Genomic DNA, 26,376 nt, shown 5'->3' with positions numbered 1-26,376 from the left:
TTCTGTTTGAGTATTGATCTTTATCTTCCTGATGTGCAGTAGCTCTTTATATATTAAAAACTATTTCCCAGAATGCCTGGGTGGCTCAGTGGTTCAGTGTCTGCCTTCGGCTCAGGGCGTGATTGTGGTATCTGGGATCGAGTCCCACATCAGGCTCCTTGTGGGGAGCCTGCTTCTCCCTCTGCCTATATCTCTGCCTCTCTCTCTGTGTGTCTTTCATGAATAAATAAATAAAATCTTTAAAAAACAAAACAACTATTTCCCTGGCTATGCCTGCTTGTTATATTTCCATGTGATTTATAGAATCAGCTTGTCTAGTTACCAACCCCACTTAATTAAAAATCAATCCTGTTGGTATTTTTATTGTGTTTGTATCAAATTTATAGACAAATTTAGGGAGAACTGACATTCCCATGGCATTCAAGTTTATGTCTCTAGAACATAATAGGCCTTTACATTTGTTTAAACTTTCTTTTGTGGCTTTCAATAATATTTAAAAAATGTTTTTCTTTTTCTTTTAATTATTATTTTTTAACTTAATTTATTTATCCATGACTGACACAGAGAAATGCAGAGAGAGAGGCAAAGACACAAGCAGAGGGAGGAGCAGGCTCCAGGCAGGGAGCCCGATGCGGGACTTGATTCTGGGTCCCAAAGACCATGCCCTGGGCTGAAGGTGTTACTAAACCGCTGAGCCATCCGGGTTGCCCCAATTTTTTTCTTATAGATAATAAATGTTTAGGAATTTTTTTAGAAGATTTTATTGATTTATTCATGAGAGACACACAGAGAGAGACAGAGACCTAGGCAGAGGGAGAAGCAGGCTCCATGCAAGGAGCCCTATGTGAACTCGATCCTGGAACTCGGGGATCATGCCCTGAGCCAAAGGCAGACACTTAACTGCTGAGCCACCCAGGCCTCCCCATGTTTAGGAATCTTGCTGGATGTTTTAATATGCACACATTTGTAGTTAACATTTTCTTAAATTTGACTATTGCTTGGGATATATTTTTCCTGGTTGATTTGCAGATAAAAGTAGTATTTGCAAAAAAGCACCTTTTCTTTTATCTAATTATTGCTCATTTATTATGCAACTCCAGAGAACACACTTGGATTGGTCATTCCTACCAAATAGTGATGAGTCATTGTGATGATAAAGGACATTATTTTCTAATTCTTAACTTTGGGAGTATTTTTAATGTTTCCCTATTAAAATATGATGGTAGCCTTGTGATTGAGAGAGATCTGTATTTTATTATGTTAAGGAACCTGTCCACTTATTATTTTATTGATGTTTTGGCTATGGAAGGATGTGTTTATTTATTTATTTATTTATTTTGGAAGGATGTGTTTAGTGAATATTTTGTGTATCTCTGGTGACTCTGTTTTCATCTGTGAATATGATGAATTTTAAGCTTTTGCATATTGAACTGTCCTTGTATTCTTATGATAATTTCTACTTGGTCATGGAATGTTATTCTTTTAATATGCTGTTAGATTTGGATTCTGTTTCTCTATGTTTAAGAATTTTGCATTGATTCTCAGATGTGAGATTGTGTGTATGTGTGTGTGTTTTCTTTTTGCTTTTTAATATATATTATTCTATCTTCATAAAAAGAATTTGGGAACTTCTTTTTCTGTGCTCTTAAACAATTTAAGTATATGGAAATAACCCACTCCTTAATTGTTTGGTAGAATTCTTCTTTGGAACTCTTTGACACCTGTGTTTTCCTAAGAGATAGTTCTTTGTAGCTTTCTGTCTATCTTTTCTGCTTTCATTAGCTTTTCTACCCTCTGGGAGTGATTTTGATGTTATTGTCTTCCTAAAAAACTGTTCATTTAATCTAGATTACCTAATTTATTTGCATGGAATTGAATAAATCATCTTTTATTTTCCTTGGTACCGGTGGTTATTTCCCCATCATTTAAAGATTTTTTTGATTAAAGAATAAAGTACATGTTAAAAATATTTGAAACAATGTGTCTTTTAAAAATATATGGTGTAAAAGGATCTAGCTCACTTCCTATATATTTTTTATTAAAACTTAATTATTCCTGAGCTAAAGATTATAAAGCCCAGAACTTGAGATGAGACATTTCGTTTCTGATCTGGCTCTTCTCTTTTTGACAGGTCCAGAAGAGGAAAGTGAGGATGACCCTCAGCTCGAAGGCAGAGACCCTGATACTTGGCATGTTGGTTTTAAGATCTCATGGGACATAGAGACTCCCGGTTTGGCAATACCCCTTCACCAAGGAGACTGCTACTTCATGCTTGGTAATTAGGAGGGGCAAGCTATACCAATGCTATACTATCTAAGTTTTAGATTACTAGCTACATATTGGAATGTGTCTATTTTTTTTTTTTTAAGATTTATTCATTTATTTGAGAGAAAGCATGTGAGTGAGTTGGGGAGGGGCAGAAGAAGACTCTTCAGGCTGACTCCCTGCCAAGCTGGGAGCCCAGTGCAGGGCTCCCATAAGATCATGACCTGAACTGAAAGCAAGAGTCAGATGCCCAACCAGCTCAGTCACCCAGGCGTCCTTAGAATGTCTTTTCAAATAAACTTTTTAGGTATTTTATAGCAATAATGAATCTTCTACATGGTGGAACTAGTTTTTTTTGTTTTTATTCCCTTATTTTTCAGGTATTGCTCGTTTGTGAAAGTTACTTTTTTTCTCCCCCATTCTAATTGTTTATAGAGTTCCTAAATGTACTAAAATTTTCAGGACTTTTCATCAGTTACTCAGCTGTCCAAATGAGCTTATCAGTTTGAAATAGTAAGATGATTTCCCTGTCTGTACAAGGTCTTAGTGAAACTTTTTTTCCAGTTTTGAAGTTAGTTTCTTCTCAGGACCAGCTGACCTGACGACAAGGCCTTTCTCTCCACTTGTCATTGGGTTCTTTGGGGAGAGTATTTCAGCTGTGCTTAGGCTAACCGAAGAAGCTGTGGCATTTGTGCAGCTTTTGCTTTTGGCTTTTTGATCTAAGCATTTTGTTTTGTTTTTGGACTTTATGCTTGTTTTCCAGTGCACAGTATATAGATAGTATCCTTTTCTACTTACAAAGCCTCCCTAGGTTTATTCTGTCATTGGCTTTAGCTCCTCACTATCCAGAGTTTATCTTACTCTTACCTGCCTGGGGGAATCTACTCACGTATTAGCTTTAGAATTGGAGAGCCCCAAGGCTCAAAGCTGGTATTTATGATAAGAATTATTTCTCAATGAATTGAGTATTTGTAGAGGGCCCACTACGTTCTCCATGTTGCTAGAGGTTCTGGAGGAGATATTGAAGATGGATAAAACCTGGTCTTTGCCTTCTAGAAATTCAGAGTTTGGATTAGTTCTTTAGGTTATTATCTCATCAAGCATTTTCCAAATTTCAGTCATTTACACGTCAGCTTCGAGTTTCTAGCCAGATCCCCATGCTTCCTGTATTATTACTTATGTAATGTTTTTCTCTAAAATAAATTCACTTTCTTTCACTGAAATGGATTTGCTTTACTTAAAAAAAAATTTTTTTTTAGGATTTTATTTATTTATTTGACAGAGAGAGAGCAAGCATGCACAAGCAGGGGGAGTAGCAGGCAGAGGGAGAGGGAGAAGCAGGCTCCCCACAGAGCAGGGAGTCCAATATGGGACTTGATCCCAAGACTGTAGGGTCATGACCTGAGCCGAAGGCAGATGCTTCACCAACTGAGCCACCCAGTTACCCCTAGAAGGAGATTTTATGACACAGTCTTAAGCAGAAGACCAATATCACTTGGTTTATAATTAGAAGAGTTTTAATAATATATAGAGAGTAAAATAGCATTAAGTACCTGCTGTTTTTGTTTGCTGAAGATCCTGAGTCCTGTTCTGTCTTTGTGAAAAAGGGACATGTGTCCCTGTTAGAGAGGTAACTGTATAATGGTACCAATCTGAGACTTTCTCTTTGTCAGCAGCAAGACGAGAAGATCATTATGTAGGGAATTTCTTTCCCATGATGTGTACTTTAGTGGTGCTTACGGTTGTGTCCCTTTACCTCTTCACTTCTTCCTGTGGGGTGATTGCTACATTTGCTGAATACTAATCTATGTAAGCCCTACATCTCTTCTTTCCATTTGCAGGTTGCTCTACAGTTTACGAATCAGTTTCACATACATAGTCTCATTCACTTAGTAATCAAGCTTGTCGTGGAGATGGTATGGAGATTGTTCTTTTCTTTTCTTTTCTTTCTTTCTTTCTTTCTTTCTTTCTTTCTTTCTTTCTAAGATTTTATTTATTTATTTATTTATTTATTTATTTATTTTTTATTTTTATTTTTTTATTTATTTATGATAGTCACACAGAGAGAGAGAGAGAGGCAGAGACACAGGCAGAGGGAGAAGCAGGCTCCATGCACTGGGAGCCCGATGTGGGATTCGATCCCGGGTCTCCAGGATCGCGCCCTGGGCCAAAGGCAGGCGCCAAACCGCTGCGCCACCCAGGGATCCCAAGATTTTATTTATTTATTCATGAGAGACACAGAGAGAAAGAGGCAGAGACACACACAGGCAGAGGGGAAAAAGCAGGCTCCATGCAGGGAGCCCGATGCGGGACTCTATCCGGGGTCTCCAGGATCAGGCCCTGGGCTGAAGGCAGCGCTAAACCACTGAGCTACCCGGGCTGCCTAGATTGTTCTTTTCTTTCTTTTTTTTTTTTTTTAGATTGTTCTTTTCTTAAGTGATTTGTCTAACGTAACTGGGTTGATACAGGGGATTAGGATGGTTTGCAGGTGTCACATATAGTGCTTTTCCTGCTCTAGAAGGGACCATTTGATTCCAATACACACAAAGGGACTTGATTCCAATACACTGAAATCTCTGTGTGGGAAGATTTTTAGGCTGAAGGTCATCTCTTCCTGAGACCCTCTCCTGCTTGCCTTGGGAACTAAGTATCTATTTTGAAGTCCCTGCCCCATTGATAAGCATCATTTGTAGGTTATAGATTATTACTCATCTTTTAATGTAGCATTTGGATATGGATATTTACCTTGAGTATAAATGAGTTTTAATTTCAGCCAGTAAACCATTTGCCTTTGGATACTTTGCTCAAGAGTTTCTATTAGCAGTTTTGTAACTTTGAAAGAGGTGATAATCATTTGGTGCCCTTCTAAATTGCTAGATTAATTTTCTGCATATAAAAGTAGTAAATATACATTTTAAAAGTTTAGCTACCTTCTGTTTATTTAAGAACATTTTGTGTTTTTTTCTGATTATGAGAGTAAATAAAATACATATTCCTTGTAGAGGAAACAAACACTGAAAGGTAAGAAATGAAAGAAGAGTATAAAAATCAGGTTCATACCTGTTTTGGTATATTCCTTTTCAGTCATTTTTTTTTCAGTCTTTTTTTCAGTCTGCACGTATGTGTATCTGGAATAATAGTAGTATGTGAATAATTAGCACATTTACTGGCAACTAACAACAAGTCAGACATCCTTTTAATCATCTCCATAGCACTAAAAAGTAGATGATAGTTATATTGCCCAAAAATCAGTTTGGGTTAAAGTGATGTAGTGACATAACCATGGTTACACAGTTAGTAGGGTGCATGGGTTGGAACTTGTTCTTTTGTCCCATTTGGGCCTTGACACCCACATCAAGGGCCCTCTCTTCCTCCTATTGGACCCCCACTCTGGGCTCCTGGGCCCTCCTCTCCCTCCTTCACCGTGATGCCTCTGCTTCACCTAAAGGCTTTAGAACTAAATTGTTCAGGAAGGAAAGAGAAGATAATGGAGTATTCTGTACACTTCTTTCTTTTCCCTTTCTTTTTAAAGTTATGTTTCTCTTTCCTCAGAAATAGTAGATTAATAATGAAAATATTAATTACATTGCCTTTTGCCTTTTTTACCTATATGTTATAATGAATATACATTTTAAAACATACATTTGTTCCTTTAACTACTGTAGGTTATAAACAGAAGTAAGTGCTGTTATTTTATAGAAGCTGATAATCCAAGATATAATATCTATTCCTGATTTTCCAGCTCCTGCCTTCTTCAGATATAGGGGAAATAGTTGATACCTTACCGATCTGGGCCAGGCACAGCACAATGTAGCTAAAATGTGCTTTTAATATATTCATTTTAATGTATTTTCTTTATTATTCTTAAAGAAGATTATTATTTTCTTTATTATTCAGTTTCTGTAATGAACTTCCCACCATCTCCTCTTAAAAAAAAAAAAAAGAAACAAAAATAAAAGGCACCATAGTCTGTTGCTACCTTTTCTCTTTACTTGTTAGAATCCAGATCCTATATGGAGCCCTGTGGAGGGACCTCGGCCCTGTGCTGATACCTGAAATCTGAACTTCATAGCACTTATGAAAAGGAAACAGTTTAGCTCAATTTATAATAATATATTGGTCTGCAGAGGAAGTGCAGACTGAACCCTGCTGTCTCAAGTAAATACTCCAGGGGTGTCTGATGGGGAACGTGTCGGGTGCCTGTAATAAATCCACTGCCTGTGGAAGTGAGTGAAGGCCCTGCTGGCAGTGCCTGAGGACACGCTTAACTGGGGTTGTCACGGTTTTACTTTTAAATTGGAATCTTTGCCCTAATCTCAGAGTTAGACATGACCAGATTTGCAAACAGATTTACAATTTTCACTAATTTTCCAACCAGGACTTCAAAACACACTTAAAGGAAAAAAATACACCCTGGTCCTTCTCAGAGTAGGATGATTTACTTTGCCACAGATGTTTTCCATAGACTGAATGTAACCAGGGAGTTAGGGACTTAAAAGTGGCTTGGAGACAAACTGTGGGTTTGTTTTTTTGTAGAACAGATTATACAGTTCAAGGGACATCAAATTATGTTCATTAACCAGGAGCCTAGTGTAGAGATGGGATGTTTCAGGACAAAGGTGAGCACTAGGCAAACATTTGAGGTAAACCTTTTTATCCCCTCCCCTTCATTTATTATTTTTGTCACTGTTCATGACTGTTCTCTCTGGCCTATTTTTGTTTCCTTCAATCCAAATTAAGTCTCATTTTCAAAAAGTTATCACAAAGCTTCAAAAAGTTATCAAAGCTTTAGTTGCCAAGTAAAATTTCCATGGCAAAAAAAAAAAAAAAATAGCAATGTGAATTGAAATACATACTGTTTCTTTATTTGGCTTTGCTTTACTTCACCAACAGTTTTGGGCAGAATGATGAAAGGCCATTTCCTGTTAGGTGACCAGGTCCCAGACTCTCTGAGTTGTCTATTGGCTACATACTGTGCATGTTTCTCCCGAGTCTCTGCCTCCCCGGACAACTAGAGCTTCTTGATACTTGCTTCCTTGGGTTATTGGGAGGCCAGAGAAAAAAAGAGCTTTGCAAACTACGATTTGAATGTGGGGACCAACTGTGAAGATGGGGAGCTGGGCCATGGCATTACAGGAGAACCCAGGAGGCGAGTGGGTGACAGAAGAATGCTGAATGTTATGTTCTTACCCTGCCTCAGGCCCTGAGTTTTGCCAGCTTTGCCCATCACTGTTCCATACATATACTTCCATGACTACGTAAAGGAAGTGCAAGAAAGGGTGATCTCACCAACTGCTTCTTGACGGGGAGAAGAGTTGAACCAGAGCTCTGTGGTAACCATACTCTTACCTTGGTTGAGGCATGAGTCCACCTATAGAGCCTGGCCAGTAGTGTTTTACAGATTAGGTTCACCTTCTTTGAAATGCCTATTCCTCAGAGCAGCAAGACCCAGAGCCCTGTGAACGTTTGATTTGGTATAACCTGAAAATACGCCTTGCTTCTATTTTTGGTGTCATCATGAGCACTCCAGTTGGAGTCTGCTGCCCTGTGAGCAGAAGAACAGAGGCTTCTAGGAATTTAAAGCCTCTTAATTGGGGCTCCCCTGGGACTTAGCTTGGAGACTGTGGTATCTTTGTAAATCCTCCAGGTGTCCCTCAATCCTGCCCTGATGTAGACATTTTATTCAAAGGAAAAGGCTTTTGTTATTTCTTCCTCTGACCCCATTCCCTTCCTCCCCCAACTCCTGACTGACCAGCTGAAGTAAAAAGTGCCTGTAATTTATGGCTTAATCATAAATTCTAAATAATTATACTTTATTACCTCTCATGGGTCTTGAAACGTAGGTGCTATGTTCTGCTTTTTGCCGAGGCAAGGGAATACTGGAGAAACAGTAATAAATTATAACTTCAGGCTGCAGTCGGTGAGCTTGAGGAATTGCCATTTCAGTGGAAAGTGCTCGAACAGCCAAATGAGCACCTGTCATGTTTATTTTCACTTTGAAAAGTGGAAACATGACAGCATAGTTTGAACTGCTCGTCCAATACTAACTTGTGGTGTTCTTCTTACCTTCTCAGCAACTACGGTATTTGTTTCTTGCTCATCGTGTTTTTGGTTGAGGATGTATCTGTCCTCCTGAAACTTTCACTCTAAAACTGTAACCCCAAATGCTGACATTTTCAAACTGGTGCTTTTTTGTCTCGATACCTGATTCGTCTGTATTCAGTAAAACTGGGGAGAGGGCATGCATCTCTTGTGGAATTTGCTCCTAGGGTAGGAGTCCCAGGTACTTGAAAGGATTTCTCTATCTCTTCCACTTTTCTAGTGTATCCAGTCCTGGTGTATATTTCTCTATCACTGATGTCTTGAACTTTACTTGAAGTGCATGAGTATCTACTGAGGGACAGGCACTGTGCTGGAATCTTTGATATATTTCCTTTCTTTCTTACAATAAGTCCATCAAGTAGGTAGTCCTCTCTCTTGGGTCCCTATTTTTTGCCAGAAAAGAAAATTGATGAGGATTGCCTGCTAATGGGTGTGTGGGTTTTTTTAGGGGTCTGAAAATGTTCTAAAATTCATTTGTGGTGATGGTCACACAATCCCATGAGCACACTAAAATAAATTGAATCATATGCTTTCAACGAATTGCTTGGTATGTGAATTATATCTTAATAAAGCTGTTTTATAAAAAGGGAAAGGAGGTTTAGAGAGGCAAAGTAACTTGTTCAGAGCGATGGACCTAGTGAAGCTTGTGTTAGAATACAGGTTTTTCTGAGACTAAAGCTGTTTTTTCTTCCGTCAAATTGTGCAGCTCTACTCATTACGTAGTCACGGGATCTTCTTTCAGAATGCTGTGAAAAGTAACTGAGCAAGTAATACATCAATATATGTATATTCTCAATGTAAGGGATTAAAATAGTATGGAATAATGCAGAATAAAATTTGGAAGTTCCCATTTACTTTTCTTTGTGATCCTTTTGTAAACATGAGCATAAATATAGTTATACCAATATGATTTACATATATATTGTTGCTACTTTATTAACAAAATACACAAATGGGATCTTATAAGCTATATTATATATATTACTCTAGTACTTGCTGTTTTTCTTTAATGATATGTCCTGGAGATCTTTTCCTGTCAGTACCTCATTCATGTTATTATAAAAATAATATGTAGACTAGGAAGTACAAGTTCAAAAAGTTGAGGATGATCTAAAATGGGAAGTGAAGAACTCCTTGCCACCTGTCCCCGAGTTCTCTTTCTTAGAAGTAACCACTTTTCAATGTATTTGCATTTTATTCTTTAAGTGATTACCTCCTTAACTCTTAAACACATACTTAATATTGCTCTCTTTCCCCATCCAGCAGCTTGAAGCACTGTCTATTCCTCCATGAAGAAAAATGAAAATGGGGATGTGGCTTTTATACTCTCTCACTCTTGCCAAAAAAATTTTTTTTTAAGATTTTATTTATTTATTTGAGAGAGGGAGAGAGAAAGAGCAGGAGTTGAGAGTCAGAGGCACAGATAGATTGTGCTGAGTGGGGAGCCTGACACAGGGCTGGATCCCAGGGCACTGGGTTCGTGACCTGAGCCTAAATCAGATATTTAACTGACTGAGCCACCCAGGTACCCCTCACTCTTGCTAAGTTTTATTAGTTAACATTTACTTTAGTTTTTTGTTTTTGTTTTTGTTTTTTTTCCTAATTGATTACCTTACAGCTGATATATCGTATATCTCTGACACTTAGGATGTAAAATGGGAGATGGAAATTCCCTTTCAGCCATATCATTACTTTCACATCATTGAAGTTAATAATGTCTACACATTGATCTATAATTTTGATAAGACTACCCTGCTTTCTTTGGACATGGAATCTGAAACTTGAAAACCAGTATGTAACAATTGTTATGTGTGTCTCCTTTATTCAAAGTGACTGGATCCATAAATAGAAAATGAGAATCCATAGTAATCACTAACCTTGTCTCATTGAAGGGAAATGTTACAAATGTCAGGTCAAGATTTTATAGTTCTTCAGAGGCCCAGAGTCATACTCCATTTTAGCTTGCTTTGTGTTTGAACCAAGACTTTCTTGTTGTTCTTATTGAAAGGATAATCATGCCCTAGTGCTGTCTGTGTCATTTCGCCTTACTACTTCTTCAAAGTCACCAGTTACAGTTATCATACTGAGACTTCTTCTCATTGTGGTCCTTGGCCATTCTGTTTTTTATCTGGGTCTCATGTCTTTCTCTTCCTTGGATTTTCTAAAAATATCTTCTGTCTATCCTATTTCAGGTTCCTAAAAATGTGTAACCTCCATAGCACCTAACAGCAGTACTTTGAAGATAGTAGATGCTTTATTAATAATTTTGGAGTTATTGAGTAGATGAATAAACCAAAGTTTTGGTCCCCGCACCCCCAGTATCATGGCAACATAAACATATAGGCAAAAGGAAAGCTCCTGGCTGGAAAAGTTTATGAAGTTCCTCCCCCAAATGGGGGGCCATTCATTTACTACTTGGGGATCTCCAAAGACAGTTTTTAGAATCTTCCATGGCAATCTGTTCCTTCAGTGACCAATGCTTTGCTTCCTAATATCTAGTTCAAATGACCATGTGACATCACATAATTTTCCAAAGTGATACGGTGTCTGGATCAATCTGTACATTCTCTTCCAGATCTTTTATTTAAAAATCTACTAAAGGTAATAAAACTGTGTTGGTTTCTTTTAGGCTGAGGATGGATGAGTTGCTATGAATTTTGAGATCCTTTATTGTCATATTTTATCTAGTTAGAGCCATACTATATTAGGATAAATCTGCTCCTGGGTTGCTTGGGTGGAATTTTTCCCTTTGGCTGGCAGTCTTAATATGCCTTCTTTGGCTCTTGATCTATATAACATAACTCCTAAAAGCATGAACTGTGGAAAAGAAATTTTTCAGACTTTTGATTTGATTGCATATCCTGTGTGTGATCTTTGCCACTTCTCTAAAGATAGGAAGAATGGCCATAAAGGAAGGTTTTTTTTAATTTTTTTAATTTTTTTTTTAATTTTTTTTTTATTTTATTGACTCTTGCTGCAGGCTTCAGTTCAGGATGACAAGGAATGAGTTTCACATTCCTGAAACAGTCCCTGTAGCAGATTTCAAGGCCAGGCATTATACCCCATGATGGAAGATTCCTTAAATTCTTCCTGTGGAATAATTCCTCTAGACCCTAGAAACATTGAAAAATTTTTAAAAAGACCTAAATTATAGTCCTCAGTCAAATCATTGTAGTGGCCTTGTGCTATAATTCTGTCCTAAAATTGGCTTTGGCACAAACATTTTTCCTTCTATTTGTTTACGCTGTTCCCTCCACCTTGTTGGGTTTTTCTGTCTACGTATATTTATTTAGGGTGACATTAAAGAATTTAATATCCATGATGGCAGAGGCATCAACCAATCAGTGTAGATGCAGTAATTCTTTTTTACCCTCTGGACTGTAGTAATTGGTTCAGAGGTCTTATCTGTTAGAATTAAGGTTTTTAAGAGCCACTACCGTCTTCTCTGTATTATTACACAGCATAACAGCACTTAATGCCTTGTACATAATGGGAACTTGCCATGTATTTGTAGAGGTCATCCTTTTTTCGTCCCCAGGTATAAGCCAGAAACCAAAGCCACCATCCTTAAGTGCCGGTGGAAAAGCAGATGTGACATAGGAATGAATCAAGAGGGAAGGCAGGAGGTATATGGAGGAACAGAACCAAGGGTTTAAGTGGATGCTTCTGTTTTATTCATTAACTTCATTAGGGTGGTTCTAGTGGGCAGAAGTGATGGCCCTGCCTGTTCAAAGGGGGAAAGAGAAGAAAACTACTCATTCAGGTTTGCCCCTTCAAGCCACCTGTGTCCCTTCTCATCTCTCTGTTTCCCAAAGCTTCTCTGCCCTGCTGTTTCTTGGGAAGAGTTACAGTCTGGAAGATTAAAGGCAGCTCTTGCCAAAGTGGGATTAAAGTTCATAAGGTGGGAAAAAGAATGATTAACCTCAAGAATCTATCCTCTTTACAACCCAACAACAAACTAAGCATTCCATAAAAGTTAATTTAGAAACAAGAGGGGGAAAGTCGTGTATCCTCAGGCCATCTTCACCTCTGTGCTTGTTTTTATAGGATAGTTTTCACTCCCATGGAAGAATGGATTTTGCGGAAGGTTTACAGAACCATCCAAAGCTCATACCGCCTTCACTGATGGCTGTGTGCCATCGTTTTAATTTGAGGAATGAATGCCTCTTTTCTTAGGATCTCCTCATTGAACATTATCCTTTGGATCTTTCCAAAATAATGATATGTATTGTTTTATTTTTTATTGCTACATACAAAAGTAGTACTATATGCCATCCAGGGAGAGATGCCATCAATCTGAAGATGTAGTCCAATTTCAGATATACTAAATATGAAGAAAAAAGGTGCACCTTGGATTTGATGGAATTTAGTGCATGTCCACTTTAAAGAACTTATAAACAATAGGAAAGCGTAAATACAAATATGTCATATTGTCACCATGCACAGATCATATTCTTCATAACTATTTGGTTTAATTCCATCTAGTGTCTCATTCTGTACTTGGACACATATGGGTTTGTTTTTTTTTTTTTTTTTTTAGAAAATTAGTATTATCTTAGATACAATGTTTTAAACCCTTTTTTCATTACTTTCATATCTTGAGCATTTTTCCTTATTAAATATTCCTTGAAATGTGATTTTTAAAAATGGCTTAAATATTACTCCCCTACTTTTGGTGGTTTAATGCATCTCTGGTGTTTATTTGATATCATGTATATTGCTCTGGTGAATATCTTTGTACACATATCTTTGCAACTGTGATTATTGCTTTAGGAAAAAAACACTAGAAGTGGAATACCTAGATGAGAGGAGGGTGTAACTATTTTATTTTTTTTAAGTTTTAATTTTTTTAAAAAAGATTTTATTTATTTATTCATGAGAGACACACAGAGAGAGAGGGGCAGAGACACAGGCAGAGGGAGAAGCAGGCTCCATGCAGGGAGCCCAACGTGGGACTCCATCCCAGTTCTCCAGGATCATGCCCTAGGCTGAAGGCGGCGCTAAACCGCTGAGTCACCCGGCTGCCTGGGTGTGACTATTTTAAAACTGTACATATCAGACTGTCACAATGTACATTCCACCACAGTGCATGAAATGTGGCTGTCAGTTACTACCACTGGCCTCCTTTCCCTCACCCCAGATAATACTGAACATTGCAATTTCTAAGTATTTTGTCACTTCAAAGAGGAAAAGTAGCATGCTGCTGTTTGAAACCGCATTTTTAAATTTATTGAAGAGGTCGAACTTCTTCTATGTTTCTTGGCCACTTGCATATTTCTTTCTGTTACTGTTCGGCATCTGATCGTCATTTGCCCGTTTTTCTGTTAAGGTGTGTTTGATTTTCTTCACATTTCCTGTATGCAACCCTTTGGCCTGCTTCCCAGGTGTTTTTTCATATTTCTTTTGGATTTCCACTTAGATATTTAATGTTATTTTTTTTTAGTTGAAGCATCATTACCTGATGATAATGATTTTTAATACTTGCATTAAATAGCCGTATTTGAAATCATTTTACTACTTTTATGCTCACTGATAATTTTCATGTGAGTTTTTTTCTTTTAAAAACTTATTTTTTATTTTTTTATTTTTATTTTTTTAAAAATTTTATTTATTTATGATAGTCACAGAGAGAGAGAGAGAGAGGCAGAGACACAGGCAGAGGGAGAAGCAGGCTCCATGCACTGGGAGCCCAATGTGGGACTCGATCCTGGGTCCCCAGGATCGCGCCCTGGGCCAAAGGCAGGCCCAAACCGCTGTGCCACCCAGGGATCCCCTAAAAACTTATTTTTTAAATTGAGGTATAATTGACATGTAATATTAGTTTCAGATGTACAACATAATGATTTGATATTTGTATACATTGTGAAACGTTCTCCACGGTGAGTCTAGTTAACATCGTCATCTTACATAATGTGAAACTGAATAGAGGAAACTTCATTTATAATAGAGTTGGGAGAGCAGAGAAGGGAGCTCTCTTGCCCTACCAACTTATTTTCGGGTCAGAGGCCAGCAGTAAGATACTACTTTACTGCCCCAGGAACAGGGAGGAAGATTTTCCACTTGCCTCACAATAGCCCAACCAGTGAGAAACTGCCACGACTCAGCCAGTGAGAAATCCTTACTGCCCTGAACTCTCACTTGCCTCCAGTGGGCTTTTGTTCAAGCAGCCTCTCCCAACTCCTCCTTTTCCTTTGTAAAGTAGCATTCCTTTTTTTTGTTCTCTGAAATTGACTGTTGTTTTGCCATAGTTCAAGTGTCCTGAATTGCAGTTCCCCTGTCATTCTTGAATAAACCCATTTTGCTAGTAAGATAACTGGCTGTTTTGTTTTCAAGGTCAGCAGTAGTTAGGAAACACGTTTTTTTTTGTTTTTTTTTTTGTGATAAGAAATTTAAAAATCTGCTTTCTTGGCAATTTTACATTACATTACATTACATCCCCATGACTTCTTTATTTTATAACCAGAAAATTGTACCTCCTGACCCCCTTTACTCATTTTTCCCACTCCCCATACCCCACATCAGGCAGTCACCAGCCTGTTTTCTGTATCTTTAAGCTTGTTTTTTTGTTTTATTTTATTTATTTATTTTTTAAGGATTTTATTTATTCATGAGACACACACACACACACACACACACAGGCAGAGGGAGAAGCAGGCTTCATGCAGAAAGCCTGATATGGGACTCAATCCCAGGACCCCGGGATCACAATATGATCCAAAGGCAGATGCTCAACCACTGAGCCACCCAGGTGTCCCTGTTTTTGTTTTAGATTCCACATATAAATGAGATCTATGGTATTCATATCTCTCTGTCTGACATATTTCATTTAGACCTCCTTGCCCTGGAGGTCTACCCATGTTGTTGTAAATGGCAACATTTCATACTTTTTTTATAGCTAGTGTTCCGTTGTATCTATGTACCATAATTTCTTTACCCATTCATCCATCAGTGGGTAGTTGGTTGTTGTAAATAATGATGCAGTGAACATGGTGATGCATATGCCTTTTTGAGTTAGTGTGCTCATTTTCTTTGGGTAAATATGAAGAAGTGGAAGTTTTATTTTTATGGTAGTTCTATTTTTAATTTTTTGAGGAACCTCCATACTATTTTCCATAGTGGCAGTACTAATTTACATTGCTATGAAGAGTGCAAAAGTTTTTTTTTTTTTTAAAGATTTTATTTGTTTATTCATGAGAGACACAGAGAGAGAGGCAAAGACACAGGCAGAGGGAGACAGACTCCCTGACTCCATGCAGGGAGCCTGATGTGGGACTCGATCCTGGGACTCCAGGATCACGCCCTGGGCCAAAGGCAGGTGCTAAACTGCTGAGCCACCTAGGGATCCCCCAAAAGTTTTTTCTCCATAACCTTGCCAACATTATTATTTCTTGTCTTTTTTTTTTTTTTTTAAAGATTTTATTTATTCATGGGAAACAGAGAGAGAGAGAGAGAGAGAAGAGAGAGAAAGAAGCAGGCTCCATGCAGGGATCCCTCCAGGATCACACCCTGGGGCTGGGGGGGGGGGTGCGGGGGAGAGAAGCAGGCTCCATGCAGGGATCCCTCCAGGATCACGCCCTGGGCTGAAGGTGGCACTAAACCGCTGAGCCACCCAGGCTGCCCTTGTCTTTTTTATAGTAGGCATTCTGACCAGTGTGAGGTATTATCTCATTGTGGTTTTAATTAGCATTTCTATGATGATTAGTGATATTGAACACCTTTTCATGTACCTCTAGAGAAATGTCTCCTCAAATCTTCTGCCTATTTTTAATTGGATTGCTTGCTTTTTGCTTTTGAGTTGTAGGAGTTCTTGGATAATATGTTTTGGATATTAACCTCTTATCAGATATGTGATTTGCAAATATTTTTTCCCATTCCGTAGGTTGCCATCTTGTTGATGGTCTCCTTTGCTGTGCAGAGCTCTTTATTTATTTGTTTTTGTTTGTTTGTTTGTTTATGAGAGGGGGAGTGGGGCAGGCAGAGGAGAGAGAGAATCTCTCTAGCAGACTCCACGCCCAGTATGGAGCCTGACTGGGGGCTCAATCTCACAGCCCTGAGATCATGGCCTGAGGCAAAATCAATAGTCAGACATTTGACTGGCTGAGCCCCCCAGGCACTCCTGTGCAGAGCTTTTTAGTTTGATATAGTCCTACTTGTTTACTTTTGCTGTCATTGCTTTTGCTTTTGGTGTCATATTTAAAAAGTCATTGCTTAGACCTATGTCAAGGAGCTTACTGCTATGTTTTCTTTTTGTATTGTGGTTTTATTTAAATGAAGTATAGGCTCTAACAAGTTTGTCATGAAGGTTAATGGCAAAGGAATGGTGGTAGCTTATATTCTCTGAGTTTTTATATTGAAAGTGACTATACCTTCACATGCTGCTACCTCCTTAGATAGCTATAGGATTCTTGTGTCGCACGCAGTCTTCCTACCTGAAAACTCTGGATATTGTTCCCTTGAGCTCTAATACTTGATGTTTGAGAGATGTCTAAGATCATCTTTGTTTTGATTCTGTAGTGATAAATTATGGTTTTTCTTTGAACATTTGTCATATTTTGTATTTAATTTTTGAACAGAATATGTTTATGTATTTCAACAACCATTTTGTAGTACAGAGTCCCTTCACAACTTTGAGCAATATCCTCTGTTCTTTGGTGGTTCTTTCATCTATCCTTTTCCTGCTTTCTTTCTAGGATTCTTCATATATTTTGGCTTCCAGAATCTGTCCCTTATTTCTTAGCTGTTCTGTCACTAATTTTCATATTCCCTCCAAGTAGGAGAATGTTTTGAGTTCCCTCATCCACTTTCAATTTGAATTTTGTGTAGCATGTATTCTGTTGTTCACTCCATCTTCCATCATTTTAAATGAAAGGACACTATTTAAAAAAGAAAGTCAACTCCAAGCAGTCTTTCCTGATGGCAGATTGTTCCATCTTCATGTCTACTTGCCCCATTTTCACAGATGCAGTGCTTCCTTAAATCAAGTGTCTTCTTAAAATATTGAGAATTTTATAAAAAATTTGTCCTGTCAGTTTGAGTAAAACCTTTTGAGCAGAGACAGTTTCAAAGTGGTTCCTTTCCTTTGAACTGCAGTGTTTTTACATGAGTCTGGTGATTTGTCTCTGTCTGTTTCTTCCTTCAGAAGGAGGACTAGTACTGGTTTATGGGCAAATTGGTGTTGAGATTGTTTCTTTTGAAAACTTGGTGTACATTCCCAGCCAAATCCTTCCATCGAAGTATGAAAGGATGAAAATGTATCCTTCTTTGGCCAGATAAGAGATTTCAAGAATTGGAGTGTCCTGAATAACTCATTTTGATCTCCGTGTGGTATAGATGCTTGCCCAATGGACAAACCATGACAGCTTATGGTGCACCTACTTGTTCTAGTTTCTTACCTCAGCTATGTCAGGCTGTCTTCTCAAAGTGGCAGCTTGTACCAGCAGCACATCCTGGGGTCTGTGGGTGTCACAGGTTGCTTGCATTTAAGATTGCCCCGTGGAGGCAAGGGGCCTGCCCCCTGGCTGCCCTGTAGCCTGTCAGACCTTCTCAGTTCTTTTGAGTTTGAGGGTGAGCACTCCCGGAATTGGCTTGCTGTATTTACTAGGGTGCTGCTCCTTCAGTGTAGACACTCATGTGTCAGCCCTCTTCACCCTTTCTTTAATCTCCTCCCGCCTAAGCCTATCCAGAACAAACCCTCGCAATTTCTGGCATATTGAGCACCTTTCTCTAATATTCAGTGCTGACAAAAGTCTTGATCTAATTGAATAGTCCCCTGATCATGACCTTGGGGAATCTGGGAATGGGGCAGCTTGAGAGGCCTGAGTCTGTACCGACATCTTGCCACAAAGCTTCCCCTCCCCCCTTTCAGTGGCTATTAAATTCTGAATATGTTCTCAGTCATGGATGTCCCCATGTCTAGGAAAAATAAGGTCATAAATATTAAGATTGAGCGATGAGAATGGACAGGTGAGTAAGAATGAAAAGCTTCAGTGACTGCGTGAAGCCAGGAAGATTGGATTTCAGTATTGGGCCTATTTAGCTCAGGAGTGTGCCTTTAACGAAGCTCCTGATTGTTACTTTAAGGAATCTGGGATGAAATAGCCCTGGTAACACACTGGACAACAAAACCAAGGAAGTAAGGGGCTGGGTTAAATTTGGGATGACTGACTGCCCCAGTTGGTCCGTGTGGGAGGGGAATCTCAGCAGGTGGGATTTCAGGAGAATTGTGGGCATGATTCAGTCACCCTGGCGGAAATTAATGCCTTTGCATCTATGGTCTTTTATATATGAGATGAGATTTCATGCTACAGTGAATGTCCAGAGCTCTCTTCACCCACTGACAGAGCACACAGCATTTAGCCAGCAAAGTGAGGGCTTTTCTATTTGTTTTGTTGAATAAATTCTACAAACTCTGATTCCACTTGAATATAGAATTAGTCAGTGTTTAGCTGTATTCTGAAATAGCTCTAACAAATAGACATCTTTAGTGTTTTCTTCCTAAAAATTAAGAGTCGTGTTTTGTAAAGCTAGCAAATGTTTTTAGCATATCTTTTAAGATGTACATACAGTCCATGAAGTTGGAGCCACTTGTACAGACTTAGGGTTTTAGATAAATTAGAAGCTCTTGGATGAAAATTACAGGGTTTTTTCTAGAAGCCATAATGGATTAGAGACAGGTGGGAGCAATTTCAAAAGAGTTGTTTGATTCGGAAATTGCCGAGGATTTGAATAAAGGTATAGGGCTCAGTGTATTCTTTCGAATGCTGTGTTTGCCCCTTGGCCTGCATCAGACTAGTTGCCCCTCAGTGGAACAAAAGCACTTAACCAATGTTCATTAAGATGTTTTCTCTTTAGGGCACCTGGGTGGCTTAGTTGGTTAAGCATCTGCCTCTGGCTTAGGTCGTGATTCCCGGGGTCCTGGGATCCAGCCCAGCTCCTTCCTGCTCAGTGGGGAGTCTTCTTTCTCCCTCCCCCCTTGCTGCTGCTGTGCATTCTCACTCTCTCTCCCAAGTTAATAAAAATCTTTTTAAAAAGATGTTTTCACTTTCTCTATGATGTCCATGGATCCTAGTATTAATAGCATAGGATCAGTGAGGCTTTTATTTGTGTAAATGAGAAGGGCATTTATGTATTTCTTAGAAATTGATTTCAACCCTTTATGGGAATCTGCCTGAGTAAACCTCCTCCAGCCTCTGCTCTTCATTTTGTTCTTTTAGACAAAATAGTCCAGGTTAACCAGAAATTCTCAGGTGTGTTTAACCAGAGGCGTCAGAGGGGGGTCAGACTGAAAGGGAGTCTCTCACTTAGCCATCATCAGGCTTGAAGCCACGCTTCTGAGCCCAGCTGCCGAGGTTGGGTCCTTTCCTTCCTTCCTTGTCCTCTCCTTTGTATTTAAAACTCCACAATTGTCACTCCCGTCTCTGTCCTCACCTTTCACTGCATTTTGTAACACTGTTTTCACATCAACCTAATGTTTTGTGACTTAATCATCTTTAATCATTCTTTCCTCTGATAACTCCCAGTACTGCTCTTAATTTCACTCTCTCCCCTCCTTCCCTCCTCCATCCAATCTTTTAGCAGGTCTTCTGTTTTTCTCTAAAGCATTCTGGACCTGATCACTGCTCACCATCTCCTGCTCAGTCACGGTGGTCCACATCACCATCGGCTCCCACGTGGAGCAGCAGCTTCCCCACAGGTCTTCCTGCTCCAAAGCCTGCCCTTTTCCATCCTCCCTTTTTTCCAGAAAGCTGTCAGAGTGGTCTACTCAGACTTAGATCACCCTTTTTTCCCCTGCTTAAAGTTTTCTAATCGTTTCCCATTGTATCTAGACTTAAGCCCCACATTCTGACTGTGACCAACGGCGACCACCTTCATCTGTTCACCTTTCCCTCTCCACCTTGAGCACCTTGCTGCAGTCTCCAGTACAGTGAGCTTATTCAGTGCCTTGGTGCCAGCTCTTTCTTCTGCTGGGAATTCTCTCATCCCAGATGTTGGTGTTGCCAGGATCCTCGTTATTCAGATCTCAAGCCAACTTAGCTCTCCCCAGCAATAGTTCCATATCTAGTAGTGTGTTATTCCTTCACACCCCCACTAATTCTTATACTTCTTAAATTGTCCTGTTTTCTCCAGAGCAAGTCATGTCTGAATTTCTTGTTTATTTACTTACTCTATATCTTCCCCATCCTGATGTAACCCCCATGAAAGCAAGGACTTTGTTTTGTTCACTGTGCCCAGAGTAGTACCTGGCACAAAGTAGTTCTTCATCTACATATTGAATGAAATGATGTGAGTGTTTTCCTTTGCCATGAGAACACCCTAGGAGAAAAACTATATAGTTATATACCTGCATATTGGTCTCAAGACTGTGAGCTATGGACTGTTCAATAATTTTCCAAAGACTTTTCAGTTGATAATTTTTTAAAAGATAGAGTTTATTTTTAGAGCAGTTTAGGCTCCTAGCTCCTAGTGGTTACAATTATTACAATTGATTAACCTACTTTGACATATCATTATCACCCAGAGTCTATGTTTTACAATGGAGTTCACTCTTGTTGTTGTCTATTTTATGGATATGTTTTATGTATTTAAGAAATGTATTATGACATATCTTCCATTATAGTATCATACAAGATAGTTTCACTGCCCTAAAAATCCTCTGTAACCCTTCTATTCATTCCCTCCCTCCACTCAACTCTTACCATCTATTTACGTTCTCTGCAGTCTTGTCTTTTCTAGAATGTTGTATAATTGGAATCTTAGAGAAGATAGCCTTTTCCAATTGGCTTCTTTCACCTAATGATATGTATTTAGGTTTCCTCATTTCTTTTCATTTATTGATAGCTCATTTCTTTTTAGTGCTGAATATTATTCTATTGTCTGAATGGGCCACAGTTTATCCACCTACTGACAGATATTTTGGTTGCTTCCAAGTTTTGGCACTTGTTCATAAAGCTGCTCTAAACATCTGTTCACAGGTTTTTGTGTGGACCTAAGTTTTCATTTCATTTGGATGAATATCAAGGAGGGCAGATGCTGAATCTTATGGTGAGAATAGGTTTAGTTTGTAAGAAACTACAGAACTGGGCAGTCTCAGTGGCTCAGCGGTTTAGCGCCGCCTTCAGCTAAGGGCATGATCCTGGAGTCCTGGGATCAAGTCCCACGTTGGGCTTCTTGCATGGAGCCTGCTTCTTCCTCTGCCTGTGTCTCTGTCTCTCTCTCTCTCTTTGTCTCTCATGAATAAATAAATAAAATCTTAAAAAAAAACCACAAAAAACCCCTACAGAACAAATAGCCTTCCAAAACAACTATATCATTTTGTATTCCCATCAGGAACGAATGCATGTTCTATTTTTACGCTATTTGTGTCAGCATTTGGTGTTACCAGTTATCAGTGGATTTTGGCCCTTCTAATAGGTGCTTAGTAGTGTCTTTTAATTTGCAATTCCATGACAAATGGTTGTTATAATTTGCAGTTCCATGACAAATGATAATGAGCATCTTTTCATGTGCGTATTTGCAGTCTGTATATTGGTGAGGTGTCTGTTCAGGTCTTTTGCCCATTTCTTCAGTAAAGTTGTTTGTTTTCTTGTTGAGTTTCAAGTGTTCTTTATATTTTGAACTGCAGCCCTTTATTGAGCATGTCTTTTGCAAGTATTTTATCCCAGTTTGTAGCTTGTCTTCTTATTTTCATGACAATGAGTTTAACAGAACAGTTTTTAATTTTTATGAAGTGCAGTTTACCAATTACTTCTTTCCTGGGGTGTGCTTTTGGTGTTTTATCCAAAGACTCATCATTAGCCCAAAGTCATCTAGATTTCCACTTCTGTTATTTTTTAGTTTTAGACATTTTATATTTAGATCTATGATCCATTTTGAGTTAATTTTTGTGAAAAGTGTAAAGTTTGGTTCTAGATTCTTAGATTTTTTTTTTTTTTTTTTTTTTTTTTTTTTTTACATGTGGCTATCCAGTTGTTCCAACACCATTTATTGGAGAGATTATCCTTGCTATTGTATTATTGCCTTTGCTCCTTTGTCAAAGATCAGTTGACCATATTTATGTGGCTCTTTTTTCTGGATTCTCTTTTCTTCTGTTCCATTGATCTCTTTGCCCATTCTTTTGCCAATAAGACATTGTCTTGATTACTCTAGTTTTATAGTAATTTTTGAAGTTAGGTAAGTCCAGCTTTGTTCTTCTTCAATATTGTGTTGGCTATTTTGGGTTTTTGCCTCACTATAGAAACTGTAGAATCAGTTTGTCAAAATCCACAAAATAACTTATTGGGATTTTGATTGGGATTGCATTGAATCTATAGATCAAGTTGGGAAAAACTGACATATTGACAATATTGAATCTTTCCGTGAACATGAAATATCTCTCCATTGTTTAGTTCTTTGATTTCATTAGGGTTTTTGGTTTTCCTTTTTTTTTACTTTTTTCTTTATTTTTTAGTAGAGAGAAGGAAAACAGGGAGAGAGAGAATCTTTCAAGTAGGATCCAGTCTCCCACTATGGAGGCTGACTTGGAGCTTTCTCAAAACCCTGAGATTGTAACCTGAGCCAAAATCAAGAGTCGGATGCTTAACCAACTGAACCTCCCAGGCGCTCCTTTGGTTTTCTTTATGTAGATCCTTGTACATATTTTGTTAGAATTTATATCTAAGTATTTTATTATGGGGGATGCTAATATAATTGGTAATAAATTTTTACTTTCAAATTCCACTTACTCATTAGGAAACTGATTGACTTTTGTATATTAAGCTTATATCCTACTGCCATGCTAAAATTGCTTATTAATTCCAGGAGAGTTTTTTGTTGTTGATTCTTTTGGATTTCCTACAGAGACAAGTCATATCATCTGTGAAGAAGGAGTTTTATTTCTTCCTTCTCAATCTGTATACCTTTTTTTTTTTTTTGTCTGATTTCATTAAACACTTCCGGTGTGCTATTGAAAAGGAATGATAAGAAGAGACATTCTAGGGATCCCTGGGTGGCTCAGTAGTTTAGTGCCTGCCTTAGGCCCAGGGCGTGATCCTGGAGTCCCAGGATCGAGTCCCACATCAGGCTGCCTGCATGGAGCCTGCTTCTCTGCCTGTGTCTCTGCCCCTCTCTCTCTCTCTCTCTCTCTGTCTCTCATGAATAAATAAATAAAATCTTTAAAAAGAGAGAGAGAGAGAGAGAAAAGAAACGTTCTGGCCCTGTTCCCTATCTTAGTGAGAAATCAAGTTTAAATATGATGTTAGCTATAGATTTTTTTATAGATGATCTGTGTAACATTGAACAAATTACTCTCTAGTCCTAGTTTACTAAGTGTTTTTATTATGGATTTGTGTTGGATTTTGTCAGATTTTTTTTCTGCATCTATTGATATGATCATGTGATTTTTTTTCTTTAGCCTGTTGATGTGCTGGGATATATTTATTGATTTTCAAATATTGAGCCAGCCTTGCATACCTGGATAAATTTCACTTGATAGTTCTGTATAAGTCTATAAGATGTATATAAAAGTATATAAAATATATATTATTGGTTTCTATTTTCTGGTATTTTGTTGAGGATTTTTGCATTCGTGTTCTTGAGAGATACTAGTTTGCAGTTTTCTTTTCTTCTGATATCTTTGTCTGGTTTTGGTATTAGGGTATTTTTGGTCTCATAGAGTGAATTAGGACGTCTTCCTTCTTTTTTCTTGTGGAAGAAATGGTAAAGAATAGATATAATTTTCTCCTTAAATGGTTGGTAGAATTTACCAGTGATCCCATATGGGCTTGATGCTTTCTGTTTAAGAAGGTAATTAATTTTGACTCAGTTTCTTCAGTACACATAGGCCTATTCAGATGATCTATTTCTTATGTGAGTTTTGGCAGATTGAATCTTTCAAAGAATTGATCCATTTCATCTATATTTTTGAATTTGTAGACAGAGAGCTGTTCATAATTTTACTTTATTTGCCTTTTAATATCCATAGGATCTGCACTGATGTTCCCTTTTGTATTTCTGGTATTAGTAATTTGTATTTTTCCTTTTTTTTCTTAGCCTGGACAGAGGCTTATTGATTTTATTGATCTTTTCAAAGAACCAGCTTTGTTTCATTGACTTTCTCTGTTGATTTTCTGTTTTTGATTTCATTGATTTGTTCTAGTTATTTTTTTTAACTTTAGATTTAATTTGCTCTCCTTTTTCTAGTTTTCTAAGATTGAAGCTTATATTACAGAATTTAGATCTTTTTTTTTGTAATGTATGCATTCAGCATGTTAAATTTTTCCCTTTGAAGTGCTTTTGCTGCAGCTCACAAATTTTGATGTTGTATTTTTATTTTCATTTAGTTGAAAATACTTTAAAATTTCTCTTGAGAAAAAAAAAAATTTCTCTTGAGATTTCTCCTTTTTTTATTTTAAAAAAAGATTTTATTTATTCATGAGAGACACAGAGAGAGATACAGAGACATAGGCAGAGAGAGAAGCAGGCTCTATGCAAGAAGCCTGATGTGGTATTTGATCCCAGGAATCCAGGATCATGCCCTGAGCCAAAGTCAGATGCTCAACCGCTGAGCCACCCAGGGGTCCCGAGATTTCTTCTTTTACTATGTTATTTAGAAGTTGTTTAATCTTTTAAGTATTTTAAGATTTTCTAGCTGTCTTTTTGTTAACTGATTTGTGATTTAATTCCTGTATGGTCTGAGAGCAGACATTGTATGATTTCTAATCCTTTAAATTTGGGTTGTTTTTATGTTTGTTTTGTTTTTTATTTTGTTCTGGTCCCAGAATGTGGTCTATCTTGGTAAATGTTCCATATGAGCTTGAGAAGAATATGTATTTAGCTCTTTTTGGATGAAGTAGTCTACAAATGTCAGTTATATCCAATTGATTGATGGTATTCTTGAGTTCAGCTGCGTCCTTATTGATTCTCTACTTAATGGATCTGTCCTTTTCTGATAGGAGATGTTGAAGTTTCCAACTATAATAGTGGACTTGTCTATTTCTCCTTCTGTTTTTATTTTTTTAAGATTTTATTTATTTATTCATGACAGACATACACACAGACACACAGAGAGGGAGAGAGAGAGGCAAAGACATAGGCAGAGGGAGAAGCAGGCTCCATGCAGGAAGCCTGATGTGGGACTCGATCCCAGAACTCCAGGATCATGGCCTGGGCCAAAGGCAGATGCTCAACCGCTGAGCCACACAGACATCCTTCTCCTTGCTGTTGTATTAGATTTGCTTCATATAATTCAGCTCTCTTTCAAGGCACGTACACATAAGAATTGCTATATCTTCACGAAGGATTGACTCCTTTATCACTTTGTAATGCCCTTTTTATCCTTGATAATTTCTTTGTTTTGAAGAAACAAAGACTGAAATTCATATAGGTGTTCCAGCTTTGTTTTGATTAGTGTTAGCATAGAATGTCTTTCTCCCCTGCTTTATTTTTAGTTTATATGTGACCTTATACTAAGTGAATATATAAACATATAAATAATTGGGTTTTGGCTTTTTATCCACTCTGCCAATCTCTGTCTTTTAATTGATATATTTACTCCTCTGACATTGAAAGTGGCTATTGATATAATTGGTTTAATAGCTACCTTATTTGTTAATATTTTCTATTTGTTGCTCTTATTCTTTGTTCTGATCTTTTTCTTTGGCCATCATTTCTTCAGATAATTTTTTTCAGGTAATTTTTTTCTGTCCTTCTTCTTCTTCTTTCTTCTTTCTGCTTTCTTCTTTCTTCTTCCTCTTCTTCCTCTTCTTCCTCTTCTTCCTTCTTTTTTTAAGATTTATTTATTTAGGGGCACCTGGATGACTCAGTTAAATGTCTGCCTTTAGCTCAGGACATGGTTTCAGGGTTCTGGGATTGAGCCCTGCATCAGGCTCCCTGCTCAGTGGGGAGTCAGCTTCTCCCTCTTCCTCCACTCCTCCCCCTGCTCGTGCTCTTTCTCTGTCTCTCTCAGATAAATAAAAATCTTAAAAAAATTTTATTTATTTGAGAGAGAGCATGTGCACACAGGAGCAAGAGAGA

At 38.0% G+C, this 26,376-nt stretch overlaps 1 protein-coding gene across 9 annotated transcripts in view; it reads left to right on the top strand.

The window, feature by feature from the left end:
* FTO (FTO alpha-ketoglutarate dependent dioxygenase) overlaps nt 1-26,376 on the top strand; it is a 428,971-nt gene that overhangs the window by 137,860 nt on the left and 264,735 nt on the right. For all 9 annotated transcript variants that reach the window (XR_013380253.1, XM_077898409.1, XM_077898408.1 and 6 more), the window contains exon 4: nt 2,132-2,275. Coding sequence is in view for 8 of the 9 variants with exons in the window: in XM_077898409.1 (XP_077754535.1) it covers nt 2,132-2,275 (144 nt within the window). In the remaining variant the exon portion in view is untranslated. The remainder of the gene's footprint in view (nt 1-2,131; nt 2,276-26,376) is intronic.

This window comes from Canis aureus, chromosome 5 (assembly GCF_053574225.1).
Source record: "Canis aureus isolate CA01 chromosome 5, VMU_Caureus_v.1.0, whole genome shotgun sequence".
NCBI classification, from domain to species: Eukaryota; Metazoa; Chordata; class Mammalia; order Carnivora; family Canidae; genus Canis; species Canis aureus.
This window is presented reverse-complemented; position numbering and strand designations above follow the sequence as displayed.